A 14,911-nucleotide genomic window follows, 5' to 3' on the forward strand; every position below is an offset into this window, starting at 1 on the left:
GGGGCGGGCCGGGCGGCGGAGCCGCTGCCTGTCGCACACGGCGGAGCGGCGGCGGCCGAGGCGGGTCGCGGCAGAGGCAGGTGGCGGCAGCGGCCGCTCCCCAGCGGGAGGGCGGGCGTGGAGCCCCACCGCCGCCGCCATGGAGAAGCAGCCCGGCGGCGAGGACGACTGCGTGGACTCGGGAGCCGAGACGGGCGGGTGAGTAGCGGGGGCCAGGCAGGGGGCTCTAACCTTTTCCCCCGAGCCGCGGCGGGAGGGAGCTCCCTCCCGGGCCGCAGCGCCCGCCCGGCGCCTGCACTTGTTGCCGGCGGCCGCCGCCGAGCGCTTCCCGGCAGCGGCGGGGCTGGGGCTGGGGCGCGGGCGCGGCTGTGTCCCGGGCTGAGCCTCCTTCCCACAGGCGGGACCGCACCCCGCCCAGACCGATAGTTCCTTGCCTCCCCCTGCCCCGGGGCCGGGGCTCCTGTGCGATCCCCTGGGGAAACGGGGAACGCTCCTGCCGCGGGGCATCACCGTGCTTGGAAAGCCCCAGGGAATTTACCTTCTCCTTCGGTCGAGTTGGGGAGAGCTCCCCATCATCATCCTTCCACACACGGGGAGGAAGATACTAAGAGATCGTGGCCATGGGCTTTAAGTTTGAGCCCCAAAGCACATTGTGCTGCCTCAGTGGTGGGGCCCAGCGCTGTGCTTCATGGGCTGTAGACACATTGGTGAGGGCTTGGTGCTGCACCATCCCTGTATCCCAGGATAACTTGTGTTGAGGGTAGCTTGGAACTGTGCCCAGCTACCTGTGCTGTCCTTGTGGCAGTGACACCTGGACAACACCAAGCAGACAGAGCTGACTCCTTAGACCAACCATCAGAGAGCCACAAAAGCAGATTAGATTTGTGGGCGCCCTGAAACTGAGTTGCTGTTGTAATGATACTCATTGTACCATTCTATGAAGCGCTGTAATCTTTGCTAGTAGTTGTCCAACCTGCGTCATATCAGAGGCAAGGAGAATGACTTTCTTTTCTAACTTTGTGACCCAGCTGTCGGAGGTGTGCTGTGTTTGTTAATTGGATGACTTCTCCTGAGATCATGGAGCTGCAAAGATGCTCCATGGGATCCCACATTCAGCTCCCACATTCAGCCCATCTCGTTGGGAGAGATTGGGAAGTGCTTTCCAGCCTGTCCCCCATGCTGCTGCCATGTCGTCTTATCAGGAACAACACTAAGCCTTTGCTCCTTTTCTGGCTCCAGAAGGAGAAAAGGAGGTTGCCCACTCCTGTTAACACAGTTCTCTCCTAGGTCTTCATTCTCTTCCATCCTTGTTTTCCCAACTGTATTTCTCCCAGCTCCTTGTCTGGTGTATCTCCTTTAGTCTCTAGTCTGACTGTTACGTGAGCATGAAGGTGTACGCATACACAGATACTTCCCTTGGCAACAAGGTCAGACAGCGTTCCTGTTCTTTCTTTGACTTTTCCTTCCTACTGTGACAGCACATGCTGAGCTTCAGGGAGAAAGGCGGTACCTAAACTCAGACTGATACTGGTGAATAATAGCACCTACTGTTGCATCAGGGCACCACGCCAGTGTATGAGACTGAGAGCATAACAAAACTGTAAACACAAAAATGTAAAGACTTTAAAAAAAAAAAAATATACGGAAATGGAATATGGCGATCTTTCTTATACATCCATCTATTAATTATCTACTAACTAAAATAAATTTTTAAATCTCTTCTGTGGTCTGGGAAGCTAAGGACTTTTTCCATCACCTTATGTAGTTTATATAGTTGTAGTATTGTGGACCCACCTAATGGAGTGAATTTTAAAGTGGTTTACGTGACATGAGCTTAAAGGAAAAAATCCAGGCCTCTTTCCAGATAGTGAGATAACAAGGTTTTAATTCATTCTGAGGGAATGTGGGTAAAAAGAAAACAAAATAACCAGTGAATTCATGGCTGGTTCAAAGCTCAAAAAAATCCTTGATGAGTCAAGTCACTCTTAGTTTGCTGTGTTTATCTGGAGTAGAAAAACTGGGATTTCCTTGGGAGTGGCTCTTGGAAGGATGTGACCCAGCTGGTGACATTAGCCTTTAGACCACAGTGACCAGCAGGACAGCTGCTTGTGTCTGGTGTTGAGGAGGTGCTAAAGCGGATGATTTTATGAAGCATCCCTGTCCCGGGCTCAACACTGGAAGGAGTAGGTTAGCAGAAGAGTCTGTCTGAGGAATTTGAACAATGACATATGGCAATTAATAACTGCAGTGCTTTGCACTGAAGTTTATTTTGAAAAGCCATGGATCTCTGCATTTCAATTATTATTTTTAGTTCTGTTTAGCAGCTATTTTAGTCTGATAAACACGTTGCGTATGTCTCTTTCACAATGTTTATATTTCAGCTTTCTCACCAAACCAACTGTTCACAGCACTTGCTTTTCCCTCTTACCAGAAGATCTGCTTTTTGCTTTGTTTCAGTCCCATCATAGCTAGTGCTAAATTGAGCTGTTTCCCTTTTTCTCCAATTATTCAATGGTAAACAAAAAAAACCAAAAAAACCCCCAACCAACCAACCAAAAAAAACTACAACAAAAAACCCAACCTATTTTGAAGTTCAGCCATGATCCTCTGAAAGTGCAAGGAGAGACAACTGTCAGCGTAATTCAGTAACAGTTCTACATCAAGTGGTCCCTTTCTGTCACTCCAGGAACAATACTGGATAGTGACTGTAGTAAATCCAGGGCTGCAAGCCCTTGTCATGTTGATGATCATATGTAATGATGTGTGAGCTCTTCTGCGGAGCCCATACCTCTGAAGCTGCTTATAGCAGCTAACCAATCTAATACATGAAGTACTCCATGGGACATATGTTCCTTAAGGTTTTGCTGCGGCTTCCAGCTACAAGAGCAGGCGAAATTCTGTGCTTCAGGCAAGACTGGTTACAGTTTGAAGCCTTCATTTTCCTAATCTGTTGGAAAATACCTTCCTCTTACTGCATTTGCCTTGATAAATGGGGTTGGCAAAGAGGCTGCTGAACAAAAGTAGTGCATTATGCGTTCCTGAATCCAATAAGAATGGATTGAGCTGGTGTTGTCAAGCACCTAAATAAAGGGAGTAAAACATATAAGCCAGTTAGTTTATTTTGGCTATTTATTAGTGAGATTTGAAAGAGTTTGACCATCCTTGATCTTAGAGATTTTGCCTGTACAAATTGTGGCTTCTCGGGAAATGTGTTCTTGGGCTTTTTAGTATAAAAACCTTACTTTATCCGCTACTGAAATATTTTAGCCCAGAAGAATGTGAGACAGAGAACTTTCTATGGTAATAATTTTAGTAGTGGATTTGTGCTATAAAACCTGACATTTTAGGAAGAAGTAAATGGTCTTTCTTTGGTCTTTGATTAGAAAGCAAACAGGGAAAAACAAGTGGAAGAAAGAAATTGAAGGGAGGAGAAATATGTATATTTAAAGAATGGTAGATAAATTGTAAAGAAAAACAAAACAAAGCAAAACAAACGCTAGAAAAAATAATACTAAGTTACCTAAAATGAGTTGTAGAAATGTTCATTTTCAAATTTTCTTGGTTTTACAACCCGTGCAAATGCCATTATTTCACTATTCTTTACTCTGAATAGCGAAGTTTTTGGAGCCTGAAACTCCCAAGATAACAAACTGAAACAATTTTAGAAGTTGTTAGGTATGTAATTTTGAAGCAATGAGACAGATTCTTGGTACCACTAGTGTCAAGGGCAAAGCATCAGCTGAATTCGTTGTGTTCAGGACTGATATCCTGAGTAACGCATGGTGAATGTGGAAAACGGGGAGTTTCTCAGACCTAAAGTCTTAAATTTTTGATTCCTAAACTTTTATTTGGTCCTGTTAGCTGTATTCAAGGATGACTCCTGTAGGAATGCTCCCTCCTATTTATCGAGTGTGCATGCCTTAACTGAGCATAACACTTCAGTGAGATAATTGACATTAATGAAGATTTCAATATATGTGACAATTCCCAGCAGAACTTCATTTGTTCCTTTAAACAGTTGTGAGAGCCCATCTTAAAGGGTTCACACTTTAATCATTAGCTTACTAATAGTATCAAGGTTTGCCTAAACCCTTAGTTTTCTCCTTCTTAGGAGTCATTTAAACTTTTGAGGAGTTTTAACTTTTTACTTACATTATTTGAACTTGCAACATTTCCATTTATGTTTCAAATAATTTATTATATTTTTAGAGAAAGTGGGGAGACATTATTGAAGTACAAGAGGTTTTGTTTGTTGTTTTGGTTTGTTTTCTGTATAATAAGTTTAAAACCTAAATATTGATGATGCAAACTGAATTTGTCAGTAGCTAATTGCTGAGTATGTGATGGATTTTAGGAAGAAGGAAAATTATACTGTCACCTTGATAGCAGACAACGGCCAAGGAACAGTTCAATGAAATATAGAGAAACCTATTGCAAAACAAACAAAAGATGCTTGAAGCTTAGGGCGCTGTACCATGCAGCAGCTATTTTTATAATTTGCTTAGGAAAATCCATTACTGTTTGATTACAGTCATATTGAGGGGGGGTGTTCCCTCCTTTTCGTTTTCTCCTGTGGTTCTATCCCTCAAATTAATTTTGCAGAGATTATGTTAATTTTTTTACTGTGCCATACTTGTTTGTTGGTTTTCCTCGTGGCTCTCACTAGCTGCATGTGTGACCCTGGGCAAATCACAAATTATTTGAGCCTCTATTATCTGTTAGGTAGAGAAAAAAATTTTTCTTTTTCGGTTCCAGTTCTGTAAAATGCATGAGACTTTAAACCAGAAAATACAATTGCTAATAGGAGACAAGGCAGCCTATAAAAAAGAGGGTGTACCACACTTAAAATAGAAAGTATTAAGAAATTGTAATTCATGTGTGTCCTCAGAATGGGTTGCTTAAATTAACAAATGAATAGTTGAATGGTTTATTGGAGTGAGAGGTTGTTTTCATGTGACATGTTTCTAGCTTAAAGGGATTCAACATTTATGACTTTGGCATTTGTACGGTAGCCCTTCAATATGACATGTCAGTATTTTGTCACATATTTCATTCATTTATGAGAAACTCTCAGGAATAAAAATCACTGCTGCTGAAATCTATTTTAAGGCCTGTTTTTACCTTGGGTTTTTGTTTTGTTTTGTTTTTTTCCTGAGACTTTCACTTCCTATATATCCATTATTCCAGATGTGCCAAGGTTAGACAACTTGTCTCTGATTTGGCATTCAAATACTATAAAGTTGAGCTATTTGTTGCAAACTGGGGTCGAGGCACAATTTCTAACCAGATCTAATTGGTGGAGCAAAGCCGTTTGGTTGAACCGCGGGGCAGACAGCTCTGCTAGCACGTGGCACTGGGGCTAGGCACCAAAAGTGATGCAGAGACGGATTTAAAATCACATTCTGGTGGCCAGGAGGTCTAGGCTGACCCTGGTGATGGCTGGGTCCCAGCAGGCAGCGAGGTTCACCTCAGCTAACTGTTGCCGTGCAAAGGTTAGGTGTTTGGTGTAAGTTAGGCTGTTTCTGCTGTTAGTTAAGAGTGACAGGACCCTGGCAAGGTCACACACCTGCTGGCTTTGGACAGGCAGGTACGTGACACCTCAGTCCTGATGCTCACTAAAGTACAGTGTGGTCCTGCCCCATCAGATGCTTCTTGAAAGATTACAAACAACTGTCCATCCTTATATGATGATTATGATGATGTCTCTCACGTAGGGCCTCAAGCACTGTTTTTGTTAATAAGCTCCTGAATGTGGTAGTTACAGCTCAGGGATGGGAACCTGTCTTCCAACTTCATCCCCCGACTAGAAATCCAGAGCAGGGTGTTTTAGGACAAGATGCTCTGAGTTATTCCATTGCAGATGTCTTGATCACAGAAGTATCACAGAATCACAGAATCACAGAATGTTAGGGATTGAAGGGACCTCGAAAGATCATCTAGTCCAGTCCCCCCACCGGAGCAGGAACACCCAGATGAGGTTACACAGAAGGCGTCCAGGCGGGTTTTGAATGTCTCCAGAGAAGGAGACTCCACAACCTCCCTGCGCAGCCTGTTCCAGTGCTCTGTCACCCTCACCGTGAAGAAGTTTCTTCCCAAATTTAAATGGAACCTCTGGTGTTCCAGTTTATACCCATTGTCCCTTGTCTTACCATTGGTTGTCACTGAGAAGAGCCTGGCTCTATCCTCATGACACTCTCCCGTTATATATTTATAAACATTAATGAGGTCACCCCTGAATCTCCTCTTCTCCAAGCTAAAGAGACCCAGCTCCCTCAGCCTTTCCTCACAAGGGAGATGCTCCACTCCCTTCGGCATCTTTGTTGCCCTGCGCTGGACTCTCTCCAGCAGTTCCCTGTCCTTCTGGAACTGAGGGGCCCAGAACTGGACACAATATTCCAGATATGATGGATGTATGGTGAAGGTAATGGATTTGCATTGGACTGATATTAGTGGAGCAGATTGTAGTCTGACCCACAGGAATTTGGTGCGAAGAAACCCAAGACAGAGCTACAAAGCTAAATCTTCCAACTCACACATTGCGATTTAGCTGCTATAAAATCTTCCCATGTGCCCCGTGGAGTACTTTCTGAGGCAAAGAAGCTGTTAAATACAGCTCTTAATATGAGACAATGAAATCTGAAGCAATGCTATGTAGAAAAGGCAAAGGCAATGTGAATCCAGCAGATGCTGTTGCATCAGTCCCACGTAAGTGAAGGGTGGAGACAGCAGAAGGGCTGGTAAACTTTCCACAGTTTCGTTTTTTAGAGGGATTAAGGAGTCCTGCCAATAGAGACCTTGGGCATATCGTGGTGTAGTATTGTGTTAGAATAGCTTGTGAGACGTGTGTTTGTTTTACACAGCAGACTGCCTTGTGGAGTTGCTGCCTGGCTGGGAAACGTAGTTACAGCCATGCCAGTGCGTTAAACAGCATATGGGGGTGTCGCTGAGCACTGGACAGAGTTGTCCATATTGTTGAATACTTAAAATTGTTGTTGGCCTCAGTTTGCATGGGACCATCTAGCTCTCCCCTATGTGATTTTTGAGTGTGTTTTACTGTGGGCCAGGGACTTGTTTTATCACATTCCCACGTCCCAGGGACCATTCCTGGCAGACCACTTGCCAGTCTGTTTTGGAAGGCAAGAGGTTTTAATGGTACAGGTGCAGAGTGTTTCATGGCAATTGGCCTCAGTCCCAGATGGTTCTCTTGAGCGTGTTTATTAGGGTAGATGTCACCACTGTAGCTGTGTTAAGGTGATGCTGTGCCATGGCTGATCAGCACAACAAAGTAACCCAAGCACAGTGCGACGCTGGTGTAGTTACATTGCTTGTGTGATGCAGAGATGGAACACAGTTGTGCTTCTTACCCAAAGAGTATTTTTGTATACCATACTCAGTAACTGCAAGTTGTGCTAGCAGCTACTTACTGATATTTAGTGGTCTGTTTCCCTTTCCTGGGTGTTTTGAGGCTCTGTATTACTAATCAGCAATGAGGAGTGCAGGCTGACCTCAGAGGATTGCTCGGGACCATTTGTGCTTATGATAGTCTTACACTCTCCGATAATGCACAGTCCTGATCCTTCAACGGCGCTAATGGGAATCGAGGTCCCACATTTATCTCAAGCTTCTACATTCCTATTTTAATGTCTCTTGACATGTTCACAGCTCCTCTTTGCTGGTGGCCTGACGGTTGAGCTCAAATTCTTTGCAGACTGATGTGTCTTTTGACTGAGCGATGAGCCCTCCTTTTCAGCACCTCCCACTGCTTCAATACCCTTTTTGATCATTTTTTTCCTCATTATGTGCCTATAAAGGGAACAGTCCTCCATTTGTTCAGTCTCTGTCCTGAATGTCTCTTTCCTTTTATCTATAATGTAATATCTATCAGAGGAAGTAGCTTGCTGCAAGACCATGTAATTGGCCTGGAACCTCTGAGGCCCAGTATGGCCCCAGTCTGTCACAATTAAAATGCATGAGTTCTTTACTCTTGAGTTATCCTAATGGGAAAATCCTCTTCCAAGGGAACTGATAGAAGCTGATACTTGGGGTGCTTAAAACAGGGATGGAAAGAATAGGAAGGAACAAAATTGCTTGATGTCCAGAGACTCTGTAAGACCAAGGAGATGTTTATCTTGGTACTTAATTGTTCTAATACATGATCTTGTCAAAGGGAATGTTTGCTGTGTATAGTAGTCTAAAAAGATTAAAAGACTTAAAGAAACTTCAGAATTTAGTATCCTAAATAGCTGACTATAAGAAAAAAAAATGTATTTTGTAAGCCACTTACCAGCGCATGTCATGAACCTGAATGGTTTCTGCCAATGTTTGAAAATACTATGGATTTTACTAACACTGTTATTTTTGTTCCTAAGGACTAGATTTAAGACAAAGAAATTCTAGGACAGAAAGAAGTTGAAGAGAGGACAAAAGAGATTCGGTTTGGCCCTGAGAGCACATAGAGAGACTCCTAGTCATCCCATTTGGTTTTAGGCATGTAGCCGAGGGTCCTGCATTAGGAAAGTGGTTTCTGTAGACTTCATCTCTAGACAACAGCCAGGGAGAGACACACTTCACACCTCCATTTTATTGACTATAGAGGGAGCTTAGGGAGGGTACAATCCTCATTTCAGCATCTGAGGTTGACATAAGCCTTTGAGCTTCATTACCCTTTTTCTTTAATTCTGTGTATGTCAGTTATGCAACAAACATGAATTAAATATTAGCTTGAACCATATTAGAATTACAAAAAACCCCCAATACAATTCTAAAGCCGATTAAAATGTGTGTGTGCAATTAGTCTCCAAGCACACTGTTGTCTCCTCCTTTCTCATTCCCCATCTTTTTATTTTTCCTCTTGTCTCATTTTTCATGTCCTGCCTGTATGCAGACTGCCACTTCCTCGGTTCAGGACTCATTAATTCTCCATGTCCTGTAATATGCCTGCAGCACTTTGGGATAATAAAATAACAGTGTGAAGTAATAGAAAGCTGCTTCTACTTGCAGTAAGCAAAAGGCAAAATGTTGTCTCCCTTCTATCCGAAACACAAGCAGTGCAGATTCATATTGAATTAGCCACCAACTGCTGAATACATATACATTGATGGACAGCCCCGGGCTGTTTTCAAACAGAAGTGCAGACTAAATGAATCCTTGCTTGGGGTGCTTGGAGGCAACTGGATGTATATTGCTTGCCTCTGGGCTTGTGAAGAGTCACATGTTACACAGTTTTCAAACCCTTCCAAATATACATGCTGCCAAATGATACTGACGTGACTTGCTGCTGAAAACCACCATGCAGCTTTATTGCCCTCACAGCACTACTTAGCCAGTCCCAAGGATCAACCCCCGGTGGCCCCCACCCAGAGCCAGACCAGTGGTGTGTGCATGGCCCAGCAGCAGGAAGAAGAAGGTCTCCTTCTCTGCTCATGTCATTCCTGCCTCTGCCTTTCCCAGCTACACAAGGGACCTGGAGGAGGTTGGTTGAGGGGTAGCATTTTGTTCGTGGAGGAGGCGCTATGTAGCAGGTATATATGGGGCGACTGAGAGGGGCTGCTAAATACCGTTACGGGGGGAAGCTGTATGAGGAGCAGCTGAAGTCACTTGGTTTGCTCAGCCTGGAGGCGACTGAGGGGAGGCCTCATGGCGGCTGCAGCTTCCTCACAAGGGGAGGAGGAGGGGCAGGCGCTGAGCTCTTCTCTTTAGTGACCAACAACAGAACCCGAGGGAATGGCAGGAAGATGTGCCGGGGGAGGTTCAGGTTGGACATTAGGAACAGGTTCTTCCCCCAGAGGGTGGTGGACACTGGAACAGGCTCCCCAGGGAGGTGTCACGGCCCCAAACCTGACAGTGTTCAAGAAGAGGCTGGACAACGCCCTCAGACGCATGGTGTGAATTTTAGTGCTGTCATATGCAGGGACGAGAGTTGGACTGGATGATCCTTGTGGTTCCCTTCCAACTCAGGACATTCTGTGATTCTATGACCTAATCCTGGGGTCTCTGCCATATGTGACAAAGATGTTTCCTTGCTCCCTGGCATTATCAAAGTGGCTGGGAGTGCAGGATTTAGCAAAGGAGAGAAAGTGAGCGAGAGCTGCAAGCCCTCATCAGCAGCTCTCTACCCAGCATTGCACAGACCTTTTTCAAAAGCTACGATAATTTGATGGTATTGGTGGATTTTCTTTTCATGAATATTGTGAAAATTCAGATTGTGTCATCTCTCACGAATCCAGCAGGACTGGGAAGAAGAGTTTAGGGTAGTTCCTCGTGGTCTTTCTCGTCTAAACTGCAGTCTTTGCATCTGATCTGCCAAATAGTGAGTGCTAAGCATGGGGCTAGAAAATAGGGGCTCTAATTGCTTCATTTCTTTTGCAGAGATATGTCCATAGTAAAGCAGCCACTATAGTTATGTGAGGTTGATGTTCTTTATTCCCTTGGATGCCTGAGAGCATAGAGTATGAAGGTATCCTGAGAACATGCTTAGATGATATCTGTTTCCAGACAAATATCTTAGGAGTCAAGGCTCACATGTTTTTTTAATTTAAAGCAATATTGCAAACTTGTTGCAATTATTTGTATAAAACAAGCATTTAGGTTTGAATCCAAGAACTGTGTTAGGGCTCCCCAAACACTTTGCTTGTTATGTTCAGGGCACTGCAGGGCATACGAGCAAGATGTTAGTTGTGGCAGAGAGCTCTGGTGAGTGGGGTCTCTTTTGGGGACCCAGCGACCGGGGGAGTGGAGGCCGTGTGATTGTAAACTCCAAAACTAAACACTCAGAAGCCATAGGTAGGGCCTCAGAAGTGGAATAGGACTTTCGTTTTTAATACTCAATGATGGCATATTTGTTTTACCTGAGTATTTCTGAATCTTTAGGACATAAATGAGCCATGTTTTGGTCAACCCAGAATGGGTTTTTGAAGAGTCTGGGCTTATATGCAGCTGCAAATTTAATTGCATTGTCGCTCGAAATACTTAACTACTCTGACTTTCTCATGGGTAAGCTGTATGCACTGAAGTAGAACCAATGGGTGTATGGTTTTACTGAGAGATGTCTTAAAAGAGAAAAGCATTTCCTAAAGCAAAAAGCTTTGTCATCTAAATGTTTGTATTTTGGTACTCATTTTATGTCTTTCCTGCCAGTTGTGACCAAATAACAATAAAAATTTTGCTCTTTGAATAGAGTTATTTTAAAAAAAGAAAAAAATCTGCGAAGCAGCATTTAGAGGACATAAGGTAAGGAAGATGAGGAGCAGAGTCAAAGTCTAGTAGACTGTCTGAAGCGGCCTATTTTTTCCTTATAGAGAGCCTTCTGAGCTTTAATTTTTATGCTTAAAGTTAGGTAGCGTGAATAGCCCCTAGATAAATCCCGAGCTGCTTTACACACTCTACGTAAGTGTTTTCAAAATTCATGTGGGATGCTAGTTTTTCTGAGGCCATGTTCAAAACCTGTTCCACAAAATATCACAAAATTCATGCTAAATGGGCATTAAACTATTTTAATATGCAATGTGAGTTAGATTTGGTACATTTGTCATTATCTTTTTTAGATTTAATATAGTCTGAAATCTTTTTCTTGCAGGTCTGAGTACAGCCGTATGTCGTCTACCAGCAGTGAGTATAACTTTAAGAATTTTTTTGAAAAAGATTCTCGCATTTTCTTTTTTCTGTTTGCTGATATTTATTAACGCCAACCTAGTGTTATGATGGAGTTCACTTTGACAGAGTAAAGCCCCTGTGCCTTCTCTCCTTGGATCTGTGTCTAGAAACAGTATAGAAATTTAAACTGATTGTATGTTTATGACCAAAATAGAAGCCATATATAAAGTCATAAATATTGGAGGTCACAAGAATGCCAGGCAAAATGAGAACAAAATCTATAGACACAGTGTGACCAGTGTGAATGGGCCCTCCAGCCAAATGAGTCTGCAGTGATGAATGTCATTAGAGCTGTGGGATGCAGGAATAATTGAATGCTTATTGTAAGCTGATGCCAAGGAAGCATTCGAGAGCAAATTCTGTGAAGCATTTCTTTGATTTCAAAGATGATAGACACTCTAATAAGTGTCATAGTCTTTCTATATGTTTGCAATAGCCAGTTGAATTTCAGGTTATCCAGCTGATAAAAGACTAATTCAGACGCTGCATTATTTTTTCTCTCTTTTTGACCAGTGCAAAATGGCATTATTTTAAGGAACAAGGAACACTTTTTCAGTCCTCTGTCTACCCACTCCAACCATTTTGTTAGTTGTAGGACATGCAGTATCCACAGAACTTTGAAATGCAATAATGCTTATTCATGCACAGCTACTGGTATCTCTCTCTTGTCAAAGTGCAAGGTGATGCCTGTCTCTCCAGTTCACACATAGACGTGAGCTTTATTTACGCCAAGCAAGCAGATCAAAAAATTCACAGATGACAAATTGTGTTTTATAATCTGGATCTTTAAGCACCATGAAAGTTGGAGGGGAAGAAAGCTGTCAGTTTTTTCTCATTCACACATTCTGGCTGCAGCGTGGAGAGAGTTATTTTCCATCTCCCATAGTCTTCACCAGAGGGCTTCTATTGATTTCAACAAGAGCTGGATCAGACAGTGTTTGTAATGTCTGGCTCCAGAGCTGATGTGACTAGAAGGGAGCTCGCTGTCTTTCCTCCATCTGCTCAGTGTGAGTGTGTGTGTGTCTGAGAGAGAATTTAGTGCAGCTTCTTCCTAAATTCTGTTGTTTAAATAGATTTCTGGATTTCCTCTATCCGACAAAGTTTTTTAAATGATTGGGAGGCAAACTCCAGGCAATCAACTTTTCTGTGATAGTAAAAGCATATTGAATTTGACTGGTTACACGAGATGTGTGCTCCACCACCCCCTCAGCTCATGATTTTGGGTGATGGCTTGGGGAACATGCTACCAGCTTCCTCCACTTCTTGGGTGGTGATTCATAATTATTTGCCTCGTAGAAGTGCTTATTTGGCAGACAAGTTCAGAAGACAAGGTGTAAGTAAAGTATTTCTCATCTAAAAATGTGGGTTTGATCCCTCACAACTTAGCATGACTGCTGCGTGTTCTGCAAATAAAGGTAACAAATTACATTTATAAGTCTTTGTTTTTATCAAATGAACTGTTTCTAATGGTAATTTTTGGTTGTGTGGTGGCTACAGTGTGTCTTGTTAACTGTGGTCACCTCAGTGTCTGGCTGGCCACAACTGTCCAGAATATGTGGGCATTACAGTCGTATTTTAGCATCAGTAATTTGTCAGTATAAGGAGGTATTATCATTCCAGCAAAACCACAAAAGCTCAGGAGACAGGACAGTCTCTTTCTTTCTTTCTCTCTTCTGCTTCCAAGGCAAATTATATTGATACAGCTTCACAAGTAGCAGTATTTAACTTTGCATTTTGTGAGGTTTGTGTGGTCAGTTTGATGAGGCAGTGAAAGAGTAACAGGAACAGCTACATAAAAGAATTTCAATAAAATAGAAATGCTTTCATGTTGGAGGCTGGCAGTCAGGGGCTGCACAATGCATTTGGAGAAAAGATTATTGGGGAAGAGATATTAGGAAAAAAAGGTGATTTGGCCATTCTAATTTCTTTGGGGAAAAGTTTCAGTAAGTGGTATCATTCGTAGTACAGAAAGCAGTCTAATCAATGATGCTGTTAGGCCCTAACATAATACAAAGTAAATAGTTGTAAATTAAAAAGTGAAGAATCTCTGTTACCTGCAGCTGCTTGATCTGGAGCTCCTGTTCGAATGAAGTGGAGTTTATCTAAACCAGAAGGATTACAGGCTAATTAGGTTTTACAGGGGTCTTATTCAGTGGTACCAATGAGCGTCCAATTTCAGTGTTTAATAGATGAATAATCTTCTAAATTTCTGAATGAACTCCACTGGACAAAATTGTTCCACGGACATGCCAAGAAAAGGACAAGAAAGATTTAGCAGGTGAATTAACTCCAGCTGCCTATATCACTTGCATCAGTGACAGCAGCTGAACAAACTGCAGGACTTTGCACCAATGCAAAAGTGTACAGGAGCCCTAGACCCCCCGCGTCAGAAGTAAAATCTCATCGGCTGCTATCTGGCGATGGAAGGATCATTCTGTACATGTGTTATTTCTAGTAGGTTTTTCCCTAAGCATATGGCAGCATTTATCGTGAGCCACGTACTCCTGCAGCAATTCAGAGCCCTGCCTGGTGGGTTGGTTGGACCGTGGGTCTTGTGCAGCATCTCAATTCTTTTCTTCTTTGCCTTTGTGTCCTGGCTTCGGGTAACCCCAATATGCTTTTTACTGGCAGCGTTCATCTAACATTTGTGGTTTTGTACAGCAAGTACTTTAGGGAAGAGTACCAAAGTTTGCAGGGTGTGTTTATTTCTGCAAGAAAATGCAGCAGTTGTCTGCCATGCAGGCTCTGACTGTTGTCAGGGTGACTGCGTGTCATTTTGCCTTTTCTCATTGAGCAGAGTAAATAGGCCATGCAAACCTGTCTGCTGGATGCTGGATTTGAGGTATTACAGCTTTGAAAGGATCAGCAGTGTGATTTCAAGAAAGAGATGTGCTAAATTAATTTTGGCTTTTTTTTTTCCCCTGAATTCTGGTGTGTGTACCGACTTTTCCCATTGTTCTTTAGCAGGAGGTGTGTTTTGTCTTATTAGGATGTTTTTCCCATTGGTATGCTCTTCATTAATCTAGAAAAAGTATTAAGCTTCTTTCTGCTCATATTTTCAATTACCTTTTCAATTACAGTTCTCAGTTACCATTAGGGATCCCTAATCATATATGAGAGGGAATTGTGCTGGGCACTTTACACACACAGAAGAGACCTTTACCTAAAATACATAATACCAAAATATGAAGACCATAAGTGGCATATTGATACAGATAGAATAACAAAGAAATAATTAATTAGTGTTGGTCGACACAAG

The 14,911-nt window shown here is 42.9% G+C and overlaps 1 protein-coding gene across 1 annotated transcript in view; it reads left to right on the forward strand.

Annotated features, from left to right (window-relative positions):
* Window positions 1-139: 139 nt before the first annotated feature.
* The window catches only part of FAM124A (family with sequence similarity 124 member A), a 45,749-nt gene continuing 30,977 nt past the window's right edge, over window positions 140-14,911 (forward strand). The window contains exons 1-2 of the mRNA XM_065658556.1: window positions 140-198; window positions 11,576-11,607. Of these exons, the coding sequence (XP_065514628.1) occupies window positions 140-198; window positions 11,576-11,607 (91 nt within the window). The remainder of the gene's footprint in view (window positions 199-11,575; window positions 11,608-14,911) is intronic.

Source organism: Caloenas nicobarica, chromosome 1, assembly GCF_036013445.1.
Source record: "Caloenas nicobarica isolate bCalNic1 chromosome 1, bCalNic1.hap1, whole genome shotgun sequence".
In the NCBI taxonomy this organism is placed as follows: domain Eukaryota; kingdom Metazoa; phylum Chordata; class Aves; order Columbiformes; family Columbidae; genus Caloenas; species Caloenas nicobarica.